The sequence below is a fragment of the Stegodyphus dumicola genome, chromosome 7, assembly GCF_044657685.1.
Source record: "Stegodyphus dumicola isolate Sdum_Otavi_A_Nest chromosome 7, ASM4465768v1".
Classification (NCBI taxonomy): Eukaryota; Metazoa; Arthropoda; class Arachnida; order Araneae; family Eresidae; genus Stegodyphus; species Stegodyphus dumicola.
In genome coordinates, this window is record NC_140774.1 from 90,212,938 (window position 1) to 90,227,841 (window position 14,904).

General features: G+C 30.4%; 1 protein-coding gene across 1 annotated transcript in view; it reads right to left on the bottom strand.

Annotated features, from left to right (window-relative positions):
* Window positions 1-14,904, bottom strand: part of Pxn (Peroxidasin) — a 274,735-nt gene that overhangs the window by 19,334 nt on the left and 240,497 nt on the right. Inside the window, exons 18-20 of the mRNA XM_035360161.2 lie at window positions 10,700-10,817; window positions 8,569-8,780; window positions 75-301 (exon numbers count right to left, since the gene is read on the bottom strand). Of these exons, the coding sequence (XP_035216052.2) occupies window positions 75-301; window positions 8,569-8,780; window positions 10,700-10,817 (557 nt within the window). The remainder of the gene's footprint in view (window positions 1-74; window positions 302-8,568; window positions 8,781-10,699; window positions 10,818-14,904) is intronic.

A 14,904-nucleotide genomic window follows, 5' to 3' on the forward strand; every position in this document is an offset into this window, starting at 1 on the left:
ATTAACAACACATTTCTGTAACACAAAGCATATACTTTTAATCAAATAAAAAAGAAAAATTCTTTTTACTCTACCTTTCTGCTTAGTCTTTGAACAGTCTTCTCCAGTTTTCCAACTAATTCTTCAATGCCTTCTATTCTTTGTTCAGCTACATCAAAGTCATCATCTTGCCATATAAATTTCTTGGATGGAACTGTATTATTCAATATTTGTGGTTTTGAAGAGTGCTCTTTATACTTGACAGATCTCACTGAACGGATATTTATTCTGTTGATTTCATTATTTCTTGAAGCAGTGCATTCTAAATAATAATAATGATTAATACTCACAGTTATAACTTTAAAGTATCTATTGCATTTATACACAGATTTAAAACTTTCATTTTCAAAGTGATTCTCTTCATGAAATCTACTTGAATGTCACCAGATATCATTACACAGAATTCTTGAATGATGAATGTGATTATATGTAAGATGATAGAATCCTAGAAGTGATAAAACTACTTGAAACGACAGTAAAAATTTATTCTTTATTTTGTGAAATAAATATTTAGTTTCATATATAATTTCTAAATAACAATTTCTTATTATAATTGCACAAAAGGTTGCAACTTATGTAAAATGTTTTGCTACTTTCTGATTATCTGCATCCCTATTGAAAAGCTGGGAACTCCCTTGATGACTTTAGAAAGAAACACTTGTTTGATTATCTTTACACCTGTTTTAATGACCCATCTAGTGCTGCCAAATTTTTTTTTTCTTTTCTTTCTTTCTTTCTTTCTTTTTTTTTTTTTTTTTTCCCGTTCTTCTTTTTCCATACAAAATATGCATACTCCTCTTTTTCCCCCCTGTTGTTCTTCCCATGTACACAAAGCAATCTGTTTTTGCTAAAAATACACTGTCCACTACCTTGGCACAAAAACCCTTAAATGAGAAGGATAAAAAGTGGTGCATGATGCTTTTAAGTGAGCCACATTAAGCAGAAATCTAAATATAAAATTTCACTGAAGACAAAGAAAAATGCAATATGTCACCACTAGGCTAAATTGCTAAAATTCCCATAGGAGGGAATATAATGTGCATCCCACTAGCAAAAATATCCCAAAAAGTGGAAAGCCATATAAGAGGATGCTATGAGCGTATCTGTGATGCCACATAAAAACATTTTGCCAACATCATGGCTTCCCACATAATTTTTTGGCAAAACGGTACATTGCCTCACCAATACTTTTACATGGCTTTTTGATGAGGAAGGGGAGAAGGGACAGCTAATCAAAAGTACCAATGTTTTAAAAAACAATATTCATGAAAACACTGAAGGCTTTATTTAAAAAATTATCGCTTATAACCAGTATTAAATCTAATAAATAAGACAACATTAATGCTTAACCCATTCATTTATTATATTTTTAAAAATAATGTTTGATTAATTTGATCTACTTATATAGTAAGACATCCTAGAAAATTGTAAGCAATTTAAACAATTTGCCAAAAATTAATAATGCCTTTCTTTTTTTCATCATTTTGAAAGAATAGACTTAATTTTATCTAGTTCTAGTGTAAAGTATAAATCCTATTATGAAAGCACAGGTTATGAAATGGTTCATTGATATGCAAGCCACTAAACCATTTCTAATTTTAATACAGGGTTCGTACACATTTCTGCACAAGGAAATCAAGTACTTTTAAGGACTATTAATGAAAAAAAATAAGGACCTATGAGCAAATGGGTACTGAATAAATTCAATTAAAAATGTTATCTCTGCCTGAACTTCACTTTTGTAATACTATCCTAAAAATAAATAGATCTGTAAGTAGGATGCATTATTATTAAACATAAATTAATTAACCTAATTATTAATAAGTTTGAGAATAAAATAAACTTTATGAAATTATCAAGTAGCTCATAATAGTTGGACAGTTTTCAAAGAAGATAAGTGACATTTTATTAACGTTTTACTAACAGTTAGGTTCATGTTGATGCTTTTTATGCCTCATTTTGTCACATTCTTGCTCAGTCTAAAGGTTTGGTAAATAGCAGGTAGATTTTATGTCAAGTGGCATAAGTTAAAATGAAAAGTAAAGTCATAATCAGTATGATTCATAACAAAAGACTGGCTGTTGTCACTGCTGCTACTTGCCTAGAGAGAGACCTACTGATCAGAGGAAACCTGAAAGGCCTGATGCAGGCACGTTTTGAAAGTTAGTTGGGCTCTGTCTGATGCAGTTAGCATCGTAGCTTCCTGTAGAGTGCCAGAGGTTGTAACAGAGTTAATATTCTTTAAGATTCCAGTTAACCACTAAAGCAGCAGAGGTGATTAGCTGTTTTGTATTATTTCAAATCTCACTAGATGCACAGAATAAGTTTTACATTAATTTTTACATTTTTGTGTTTTATCTGGTGACCATGGTAAGGATTAATGAAATGCAATAACTCGCTTTAATGTGCAGAGATTATTTTTAAGGGTAAGCATTAGCTATAAGTAATTAAATTCGATTGTTAGCTAACCTTAAGTCATTATGAATTTACATGGCCACGATTAAATTTTTATTTTAAAATACATGTAATTTATGACATTTATTCTTAAACGATATTAGGATACATTTACACATTAAAAGTAGTTGTTGCTACAAAACATAAATGCTTTGTAGCAACAACACTCTACAAAATATTTATGTGTCTTTTTAATTTTAAACCTTCCCAGACATTTTGGCTAATTTATATTGATTTTCTCTGCTTCTTTTCTAACAATTCGAAGTTTGTCTCAATATGCAAACCAATGTTCTCACTAATTTATGCGTGCTTTATCTCCTAACTTGTCACCTCTCCACAATGTACCTATGAGGGTTTACTTGATCTGGTAAAAGTTAAATAGTCCAAAACTTCCCGACAGATGTGAAGCAAATTATCACTATGTCTGAAAGTAGCTACAAAGTAGACAAAGGTTTAAGTAAGGCACTTATTTAAAAAGAACTTCGAATATAATGTCATGTTCTTATGCTAACAAAATCAGTTACAGCTCATTGTGATGTAGTTAAACAAGAAGAGTCAAATTCAAACAAAAAATGTGGACTAGTGGTCAAAGACTATACAACTGAATTTAAATTTAAGTTGGATCAGTAACTCTAGCATCATAACAAATTCAAATGTTGGCAGCGATAATACAAAGATAAATAGTTACAAATTATCAGAGCTGGCAGGAACTAATGCATGGAGCAAGCGGAGGTCAGAAACACACTTCTGTATTAAACTCCAAAAACCTCAGTTTAAAAACTATCTAAGTGATTTGTATTCCGATGAGGAAATATAAATGGAAAATTATAGTAAAGGCTGAAATTATAAGCAACTGGGTAATTTACATAATCATAACTGTACATATCTTCGAAGAATAATTTTATTTCTCTTTATGTATTCCGTTTCTTTCTTCAATGTGTTTCCTTTTCATTTTAGAATTTTTGGATTTAATTAAACATTTCTGTTATTCTAAAAAAACTAAATGCATTTAGAAATTGCACAAAAAACTCCTAATTTTATTTCTTTAGTAATATGAACATTCAGAAGAAATACGATATGATATATGATAAGGGCCAGTTACACAGCTGGTGCAGCAAAATTTTTAGAATTTACTGACACACTGAGCAACAAAATCTAGAAATGGCAAGACTTTTAGAATTTAGAGCATGTATTGGAAGCATAATTTAAAAAGACACTAGGCACCAGAATTTAGGATCCACCGAGATTGCATCAGGTGGGAATATGCCTAGTGCCAGTCCTGTGCATGATGATGCATTAAAACATATTAGATGAATCTTTTAAATTGTCAGTTTTCAATTTCTTCATTAATAAAGAAACTCCTTTCTATAAAGCCTGGCCATGTGATAAGTTTAGAAGCATTTTTGATATTTCCCATGCTTGTACCCAGTGAAAAGTAGAGAAAACAAAAGGAAGATAAAAATGTTAAGCAAAGATTCTAGTATCAGAAGTAAAACATTCAAATATTATGTTGTCATTGTTCTTCCATATGTTCTCCAAAAGTAAGAAATTCATCACAACCTTTTTTGTAAAATACATCCATTGCGTGTTAATACCATGGAGACATTTTTCATTTTGTCACATTTTTCTGGAATCTTCTAGAATCGCGGGTCTATAAATCTTGCCTTCAAATCCTACTAAAACTTTTGAAGCTGCAATGTCTAAAATCCTACAAAAAAATTACCCTTACCAATTGTGTAACAGCAAAAAGCCAGAAATATTTTGGAAAAAAAAAAAGGAGGGAAAAAGTGTAAAATTAATTTTATAGAGAAAACTGATGCATATTCTGAAACAATTATATGGGAAAAACTCTTACCATGAAAAAATTAAGAAGACATTTTTAATAAATTACATAGCTATTTTGCTTTTGCTAAGAACTAGTAGTTCATAAATTGTGCTTTATAGCATTATACCTCGTTTATTTTCCAGATTCAAAATATTGTATAATAAGTGGCCAAAATGGAACATATATGACAACAGAAAATGAAAATGTTTTATTTTAATGTTATTTTTTAAATATAATTTCTATGTATTACCATTATTTTAATGAAATTTATCAATGTTACAATGTTTTAAAAAAAATCATGGAAATACTCCCAGATTTCGAATCTTAAACATTTTCTACAGAAAGTGACCTTAAAAATCTCTGAATTAAAAATTTTCTATAGAAATTAATCTTAAAATCGCCAAAATGTTGATAAGTCGCTAAATTTAGAACCGCTTAATAAAAGCATTCACATCCCTAAAAGCGAAAAGTTGTTTAACAGCTCTTCATCAGAAAAACCAAAATAATTTTGAAATGCTTATGTTTCACTTCTTGTTCAGAAACTCAAGTATTCCACCATTTATATTAGGAATAGGAACAAATTATAACCCATGAACCCATTCAAAAGATAACCATATTTGTCAGTGAATCGCCAAAAATATTCCTCCAATGTTGATTCACACTCAAAATGGCAGTCGTAAAAACAGACAAAAATTTTAGATGATTAAAATTAAGGACCTTCTGCCGATTTGGGCTGAAATTAAGGCCTTTAAAGGACTCTTAAGGACTGTATGAACCCTGATCAAGAATGTTTGTTTATACTATTGCTACATGCATAGCAAGTTTAAGGATTATGCAGCAGTTTATTAATTTAATGATACTACATTTTTCAGTAAAAATAGATGAAACAAGATTATTGTTTAAACAAACCATTACACCAACAGATATTCAGATAGTGAAGGTGACAACGTTAATATGTATAAATAATTAACGAGTTTATATTAAAATTAAAATAAGATCTGCATTTCTGTCATTTAAATTAAAGGTTCTATAATTATTTTTCAGTAAAATTCATTTTTCACATTCACATTTTTCAGTAAAAATAGATGAAACAAGATTATCGTTTAAACAAAACATTACACCAACAGATATTCAGATAGTGAAGGTGACAACGTTAATATGTATAAATAATTAACGAGTTTATATTAAAATTAAAATAAGATCTGCATTTCTGTCATTTACATTAAAGGTTCTATAATTATTTTTTTTTAATGAAAAACGAAGCAAATAAAATACTTTTGAAACCATCATAAGGCAAACATAGGACTACAACTAACAGCAAACAGAAACTGTTGCAATAAATGATAAGCACAACATCATACAAACCTAATTAATTATCAATAAGCTGATTAAATTTTTGCAAATAACAATGCAAGTTAACTGCTGTTTATGTGTTTTCCACTGCATTTTAAAAAAGTTATTAAAATTTGGGACCTACCTTCGTTGGAGTAGCATGCAGTAGAGCTACTTAGCTACAGTACAAAGTCTTTAATCCGGACACGTTGGGACTTCGGCGATTCCAGATTAGGTGTTTTTCCGGATTATAGATCATTAGTTTAAATCTGGTAAGATGGCATGCAGAAATTATAAAATTAAAAATATGAAATCGTAATTTATGAAATAAAGAGCAATTATGATCTAAAGGGTATCAAAATTTACAAAAAAAAAAAAGCTTAATATTTATTCGTTTACTTTATTAAAAATTTCTTTCAATGTAAGTTACTTAAGTTGCTTCATTTTTTGTGCTAATACTTTCTCTTAAATTCTATAAACAGACATAATTTCTTGTGCAGTTACAAAGTTCCGCTGTTCAAGTCCTGTAATTGCTGTGCCGAGAATACCAACTAACTTGTCAATCAAAATTTTTCGTTTTCACTAACCTCTCTGTCACTTTCTTCATGCCTTTGTTTGTTTGATGGACATCAAAACATGCTTTTGCTTTGTAGATCCTTTGGCAGCTCCAGAATCGAAAACTCTTTTTGACATAATCGAAATATCAAGCTTACTTTTTATAAAATTGCTCTAACAATCTGCAAAAAATAATAAGCTGGATCCAATTAGAAGATTAAAGAACAGCGCAATCTGCAACATTAACTGAAATAGATAATTAAAAAATTTTAACCTAGCTTATACCGTCCGTTATACATTAAACGTGCACGCAGAAAGTTTCCAACTTTGAGGTCCGGATTATAGATCATTCCGGATTATGGACTTCTGGATTAAAGACTTTGTACTGTACACTTTTCTTGATACCAAGATTTTGTAATTTTGAAAATTACAAAATCTTGGCAGCAGTCTGTTAAAAAGGACAATGCATGGTAATGGACATGATATGCAACTTTATTTGAAAATGGATATGCACTGGCAACATGAAGCATTATGATAAGTGATTGAAGTTCCTTTATATGCCACATTGTAACTTGTATATATTGATTATCTAACTAAAAAAAGAGCAAACTCTTCCTTGAAACTTGTACCAGAATGACTGGCACAAATTTAGTAGGTTCTCTGTTAATTTCCATAGTTGAAAAAAATTCATAATCAGATAAGATAGTTTACTTTTAATATGTCAGCTTTTATGTCGGAAATGATTTTTTTTTTTTTTCCTGAAATTCCTCTTAATGTAGGCTTTTGATATTCAAGCTAATAATGATAAAAAATAAGATGACTCTTTTTATAAGTTTAGACTGGAAATTCTTTATCTATTCATTTGGCTTTTCTATTGTGGACTGCATTTTTTATATACTCAATAATCCACAATTTTTGCATACCAAGCATTCATCATTTTCTAAGACTTCTATTGAGAATAGTTGAGATTTTATAATACTGCTATAATCATCTTTAAGAATACAAAGATATATCTATCAAATTATAATGGGTTGGCAACTAAGTAATTATGGATTTTTTTTTAGAAAATCAAAGACAATTTTTTCATGGAACTAAATAACTTTATTCTGTAATGTATTGCCCATTTTGATCAATAACCTTTTGCCATCTTTCAGGCAGCATCAAAATCCCACGTTCATAAAACTTCTGGTTTTTATTAGCAAAAAATTGAATCAGGTACGATTTGACATCATCATTATTATTGAAATTTTTACCATTCAAGGATTTTTGTAAAGATAAAAAAAAAAAAAAAAAAAAAAAAAAAGAGTAATCAGATGGTGCAAGGTCAGGACTATATGGTGGATGTGGCAAAGCATCCCAACCAAGCACCAATAATTTTTGCCGAGTGACCAAAGATGTGTGTGGCCTTGCATTGTCATGATGAAATACAACACCTTTTCGATTTGTCAATTCGGGCCACTTTTCTTCAACTCAATGTAAACATCAGAATTGATCATTCGGTTGGGTGGTAAGAGTTCAAAGTAGACAATTCCTTTGTAATCCCACCAAACTGATAACAAAACCTTCTTTTGATGAATATCAGCTTTTGATGTTGTTTGAGTTGGTTCACCTGGCCTGCTCCATGATCTTTTTCGCTTGATGTTGTTGTAAACAACCCATTTTTCATCGCCAGTTATCAGTCATTTTAAAAATGGATCATTTTCATTACATTTCTTTAGCAAATCGCAGCCGTTAATGTGTTGCGTTAAATGCGTTTCTTTCAGTTCGTGAGGAACCCATGTATCGAGTTTTTGAACATAGCCAAGTTGTTTTAAGTGATTTCCCATGCATGATTCTGATATATGAAGCTTCTCTGCAATCTCACGTGTTGTACTGTGATGATCCGAATCAATTATTGCTTTGATTAGGTCTTCATCAACTTCAACTGGACGACCAGAGCGTTTTTCATCTTTGAGTGAAAAATCACTAGAACGAAATTTGGCAAACCAATTTTGACACTGCCATTCTTTTAAGGCTTTGTCACCATAAACAGCACATAACTTTTTATGAGCTTGCGATGCGTTTTTCCCTTTGCGGAAATAAAAAAGCAAAATATGGCGAAAATGTTCCTTTCGATTTTCCATTTTTCAACGAACACCAAACAAAAACTACGCAACTGATCAAGAAACGTTTTTTACTGATTGACAGCTGAATTGCCAACTATCAAATAACAAAATGTGTTTTACATTTGTACTACGTCTGCAACCCTAAAAATTCAACTGAAGCCATCTATGAATGAAATCTGCAATTACTTAGTTGCCAACCCAATATATTATTACATAAATAAAACTGATAATAAAAAAATTATGTATGAGAATGTTTACCTTGGCAGCATTCTGTCCAGACACTTAATTCAACTTTAGGTACTGCAGAGCATTGAACAAAATTTGGAGTTTGCAGATGGGGTACAGTAAATACATCTTGGGTAACAGATGTAATGTTATCACCATTATCACACAGAACCCTAGCTAATGAGCTTTGCTTAATTTGAATTAACTGGTTTGGTGAAAATATTCCAGGATTTTCATACCAAAACCTATGAACAATATTAACAGAAATCTAAATATTACTAGAAATTTTTAACATTTTCCTACAAACACATATATGAAAAACTTACCTGACATATAAACCCTTAGCGACCTATCTGCTTATGCAAATGAAATTTCAGATATTGTTATTTGAAAGTGTACACTCAACATTATGATGATTTAACACAAATAAATATTGTGGCACAGAAAAAAATTCGAAATTTTTAATCGGAATCACCCATTTTTTTCCTACACAAATTGATCAGTGCACTGAAAAAAACCATAAATGGCATCGGAATAATGTATGTATGACACAAATTGCTGGCATAAAACATTTGCAAAGAAGAGCTTTAAAGGACCAATGACAACACAGAGGAAAAAAAATGCATTGATGCATAAATCACAGGGATAGACAGTAGAAGCACCAACCATAAAAAACCATGTGCAAAGCACTGCTTGTGGAAAAACCTTTAATATGTAGTATAAAAAGATTGTTTCTTCAGTCAGATGTTCGAATATGCTAACAATATGGCATTTACAGGGAAACAATGAGGTGAAATGATAAAGCTGTTTTATTTGAACAAGGAAAATGCTGCCAAAGCAATGCAAGTTTATCAGCAAAATCTGAAAATGAGACCTATGTTCCATAAAAACTCTATGCGATTCAGTGGAAAAAAATTGAAGAAACTGGATGCACATCCAGATGATCAAGTATTCTTGTTGAAATTGTTATGGGAGTGCATAATATGATTACTGCAGGTCCATTGTATACTGCAAGAAGTGTTGCTCACAGTTTGAATGTACTGTAAACCACAGTCTTCAAGCTTTGTTCTATGTATGTTTCCTTATGAATTCCAGTGCATCCAGATGTTGCAGCCTGGAGACGAGCAACAGTGGGTCAACTTTACAAAATTTTTCCCATCAGATATGATGAAAATAGCAGGTGGCCATTGCAGATATTATGAATGGATGAGCTGCATTTCTCTTTAATTGGGAACATAAACTCCAAGAGCTGCATTTACTGGATTGATGAAATTCCAAGAGAGCCTTTACACAAAAGTGACTGTGTGGTATGGCATCGCAAGCACATTTATTCTCTGTTCATACTTCTTAGAAGAAATTGTTTCCACAGGTATAAAAATAAGTGCTCAGTATATAATAATGTTGCAGAATTACATAATTCCAGAACAGCAGCAGCGAACTGTCATCAGTGATATTGTATGGATGTAAGATGGTGCTGCTCCTTATATTGTCACACGTGGTTGGCAAATGCTGCAACAGCACTCTGCTGATACAGTTACCTCCTATAACTTTGTAGTTTTGTGCTTATTCTATCCCCCAACCTCATTCCAATGGATTTCTGGCTCTAGGATTATCTGAAATCTAAGGTTATATATATTATATTCATGAGATTTTTCAGAATTAAAAGATGCCATAAACATGAAGTTACATATATTCCTGCTGCGATGTTATGTTCGTCATCGTCGTCAACAATCTCCCGCATATAATGCATTATCATCTATGAAAGTAGGCACGTTGAAAACTTGTAATTCCAATAAAAGTTTTTTTCCCTCTTCTCTCTTGTGTTATCATTGATCTTTCACAATGTTCTTCTTTGCAAATGTTTTACACTGGCAATTTTCATTATATGTGTATTGTTCCAACACCATTTATGGCTTTTCAATGCCCTGATCAATTTGCATAGGGAAAAAACTGGGCATTGCCATTCGAAAATTCAAAAATGTTCTCGCTGCATCACAACATGAGAGCTGTATTGTTTAAAATCACCATAATCTCAAGTGCATACCTTCAAATAACAATATCTGAAATTTCATTTCAGCTGGTTGAGTGGATAGGCTGCTACAGGTTCATATACAGGAAAAAAATTTTTTATGATCAGCCTGTATATATAAACAAGCTATCTCACCTGTCTCCAGATCTAACCCTTTTAAATTGATCAATGAGAAGACATAAAAATGTTGGTCCAACTTTTGCATCTTCCACAGGTTCTTCACTGATTCCTCCAACCCAAAGATCAATATTATCTTAAAAAATACAATGTTTAAAAAATTCTGTATTACACTGTAAAAAAATAAGACAGCAAAGAAATAATCCACTTAAAAACTGTGTGAATATACCCCAGATATTTCTGGGATATTTTTACTTTGAATAAAAATGTTAGAAAAGTGTAATGTAACAACATGACAGTCTTGAATTTGAACAAAATGCAGATTCATAGTATTCCATAGAATAATTAGAACTTAAAAATGATTTTAAATCAATATAATTTAATTACCCTAAAAAGTAATGAGTTAGTCTTTTGCAAAATTAAGGCACTGAATGGTTTCAATTGATTTTATGTTATGCTTCTTTAACTGTTTTAAAACAATTAATTTGCTTGGAAGAAAAATTAACCCAAGCTTTCTAAAAGAAAATAAGTTCAATTAAGTGTTCATCAACATCTTTCGATTAAAACAAAAATCTAACAGGTAGATTTAAATGTCAGTTTATATAAAAATAAATCTATCAATATTACTTTAAAAATATGAGTTTTTTTTGACTTTTTATTTGTTTATTTTTCAGTTTGTGATAAAATCTTATTTATCATAAACGGATGTTGCTGCCAACTAATGCTTAAAATCTTTCATTTATCTTCACTATTATAAAAATGTATTGCTCAATATAGCTTAAGTATGTGGACTTCTTCCCATTTTTCAACAAGTGTTTTAGTATTTTTTTCAACTTATTCAAAAATCTACCCTCAAAAAAAGAAATGGGAAACAAAGGTTAGAGTTTTTCTAATTGATTTTTTTAAAGTTTTAATTTTATTCAAAAGAAAAGATTTAGTGTCATGATTTGGCAATAGTAGATGTTATTTTTTTCTAAGAAGAAAAATTAAATATTTGTAGCAGTTTATGAAACAATTTTAATAGTAAACTTTTTCAGATAACAGATTATAATCTGGAATTTTAAGTTTTGTTTATCTATTATTATAGGCTTTCTTCCTCCCTCATGTACTACTTATAAATATTACCTTAATTCATGTCTTATTTAGATTCAGAGTTAAATTAGACTATAATCTTCTGCACACATTTATACTTAAACACTTTGTCTCATTAATTCCTTAGATGCCGAATTAATCAAATCTAAGGTAACTAAATAGATATTAAAAAAGGTACTATTAGATTAACACAAACATATCTGATAAGTTATGTACTGTAGTTGAGCTGAAAAAAAGTTCAAATTATTTTACACTGAAGGAAAGTGAGCTTTTGTTAGATATCAGTATCACATAAATGAATAGTACACTGTTGCATTTAGATGAACTACATGCAATAAATTATTACAATAAAATAATAGCTATGAGAGAGATCTGAAAACTAACTATATTTGCTCCAAATTTTATTGGAACATTTTTGGATTAAAGAGGACTAATGAAATATAACAGAGAGTAAATATTTGATGGACACATAATCTAGGAATTGAGTAGAATCATACAAAATTATAAACACAAGTTATGAAAACATACAACTGTAAGATTTAATTGTCAGTGCTAATTAAAGTTTTATTCAGAAAAGTTAAGTAGCAACTTCTGCTCAGTTGCTACTTAATTTAGTTAAGTACCAGATTACATCTGAAAAATAAACCATTAGATTCTCAATATAACTAAATTAGTCTATTTTAAGAAGGTACACTGCAGAAAAAAAAGGGAGGCAGTTCTATATCTCCCGTTCTACTGGGCCGACTGACATAATTCAAATTGCGTTTCTTATGTCTAAAAAGTGCGACTTAGGATATATATTAGATTTATACATAGCATTGTTCTAACATAGATATTTTGAAATGAAACCAGATTTTTTTTTTTTCTGAAATAAAATACCAATTTTTTCTATATTTCAATTTTACGACTCAAATTATGCCTAGATATTAAAAAATTTATCTTGGCATAATTTTTTCAGCTTGCGCCAAGACTAATTTACTTGGCGAACTTCTTAAAATATGGCAACCAATTTTCCTCTTCCTTCCATAATGCTGGAGCTGAAAACAGGGCACCTCGTTCCTACCTTTTTACATTGTGCATGAGAAATTTTTTGAATTCAAAAAATTTTTTTGAAAAATTTATAAAAATTATTTAAAAATACAAATTTTAAAAATAATTCACATAAAATGGCTGAATTTTACTTGGAATGAACCTGAATTTTGAAATGTGAAAGGAAGAATTAAATAAGTTTAATAAAAAAAGACAGATTAATAAATATATACCAAACTTAATTAACATTGAAGAGCTAAAATTTTTAGAGCTAATTTTTTAAAAACTACTTGTGCGAATTTTACAAAATTTGGTAGTTTGGCGTAATTTAAGTCATAGAATTGAAATATGAAAAAAAAATGGTATGTTATTTCAGAAAAGTCCGATTTTGTATCAAAATACCTATATTACAAAACAAGAAAAATGCAAGTTGAATTTCTCAATCGGCCCACCCTGCTCAGTGTACATTATTTCTGACTTCAAGATAAAAAATTTAGTTCTTTTGTATGTTTACTAATATCTGCATAAGAGTTACAAACAGAGAATATTATGACATATTCCATTTTAAAATTAATACAGTACAAAGTCCGTAATCCGGATGTCCATTATCCGGAATGATCTATAAACCGGATCTCAAAGCCACAAACTTACGCATGCGTATTTGATGCGCGCGTCCGCTACGCATGTGCGTAAAGCCAGTAAAGCGTTTACCCATGCGCGCTTCCGATATTGAAGAAAGTAACAGGGAACATTATTGAAAACGAAAAAATTTTGATTGACAAGTTAGTCGGTATTCTTGACACCGCAATTACAGGACTTAAACATTGAAAGAAATGTTTAACAAAGTAAACAAATAATTATTAAGCTTTTTTTTTTTTTTTTTTTTTTTTTTTTTTTTTTTTTTTTGTAAATTTTGATACCCTTTAGATCATAATTGCTCTTTATTTCATAAATTACGGTTTTATATTTTTAATTGTATAATTTCTGCATGCAATCTTACCAGATTTAAATTGATGATCTATAATCCGGAAAAACCTCTAATCCGGAATCGCCAAAGTCCCGACGAGTCCGGATTACGGACTTTGTACTGTACATATAAAATATAAGAATAATAAATCAACTCCTTAAACCAGGGGTTGGCAAACTATGACCCATCACCTGTTTTAATCTGACCTGTGGTTTTATATTGTTTTTTACATGAAAAAAATTAAAGTAAATACAATTATGTGCTCTAACGCAATTACCAATAGGCAAGTTGAAAAGTTTTACTAATAACAACCGCACGGTGGCTCTACTAGCACTGCATATTAAGAACTTGTTGTCTGCCTTTGCTGTAGAACATGTGTTGCCAGTTGTCACAGTTTTGCTTTAATGGAGCCTGTAATATATTTTGTAACTTCTTTTAACACTTACTGACTATTCGCAAGCTGAGATTTTTGTTCTTTTTATATTATTTTATTTCTCACTCACCATCGCCGTGTCACTCTCAAAACCAGATAAGAAGACGAAAGTGGACTTTGAATGTCCTTTTAAAGCAGAATGGAGTATGAATTATTTCGTCATAGAATTAAATGATATAATAGCTGTGTGAAAAGAGTATAATATACATTGTCATTACAAAACTGAATACTGAATACAATATTTAAAACTTACAGAAAATGAATAACCATTAAAACTGGAAAGTTTAAACAGAGTGCTTCATTCCAACACAATTTATTTGAAAAAGATAATTAAAAAAATAAGACAGTAATTAAAGTCAACTTATGAACAGTTCATTTATAAACTACAAAAGATAAATCTCCTATGAAAGATAAACTGATTATGAATTAATTAAATCATGTTTGCATGCAATCAAAGAAATATGTCCAGAGAAAACAGATTTGTTTTGATCTGCCAGCCTTTCAGTGAGAAAAAGTCTTAGAAGAATTGAGGTCATTGAGAACCACATCAAAAGTCAATTAAAAGACAAGACAAAAAATTTCAAATTATTTTCATTGGCTGTTGAGGAGTCAACAGACATAACTGGTACTGCCCACTTGCTGTTTATTCGAGAGGTCAGTACTGAGTTTGAAGGGAATGATGTGTATAGAACAACTAGAGGT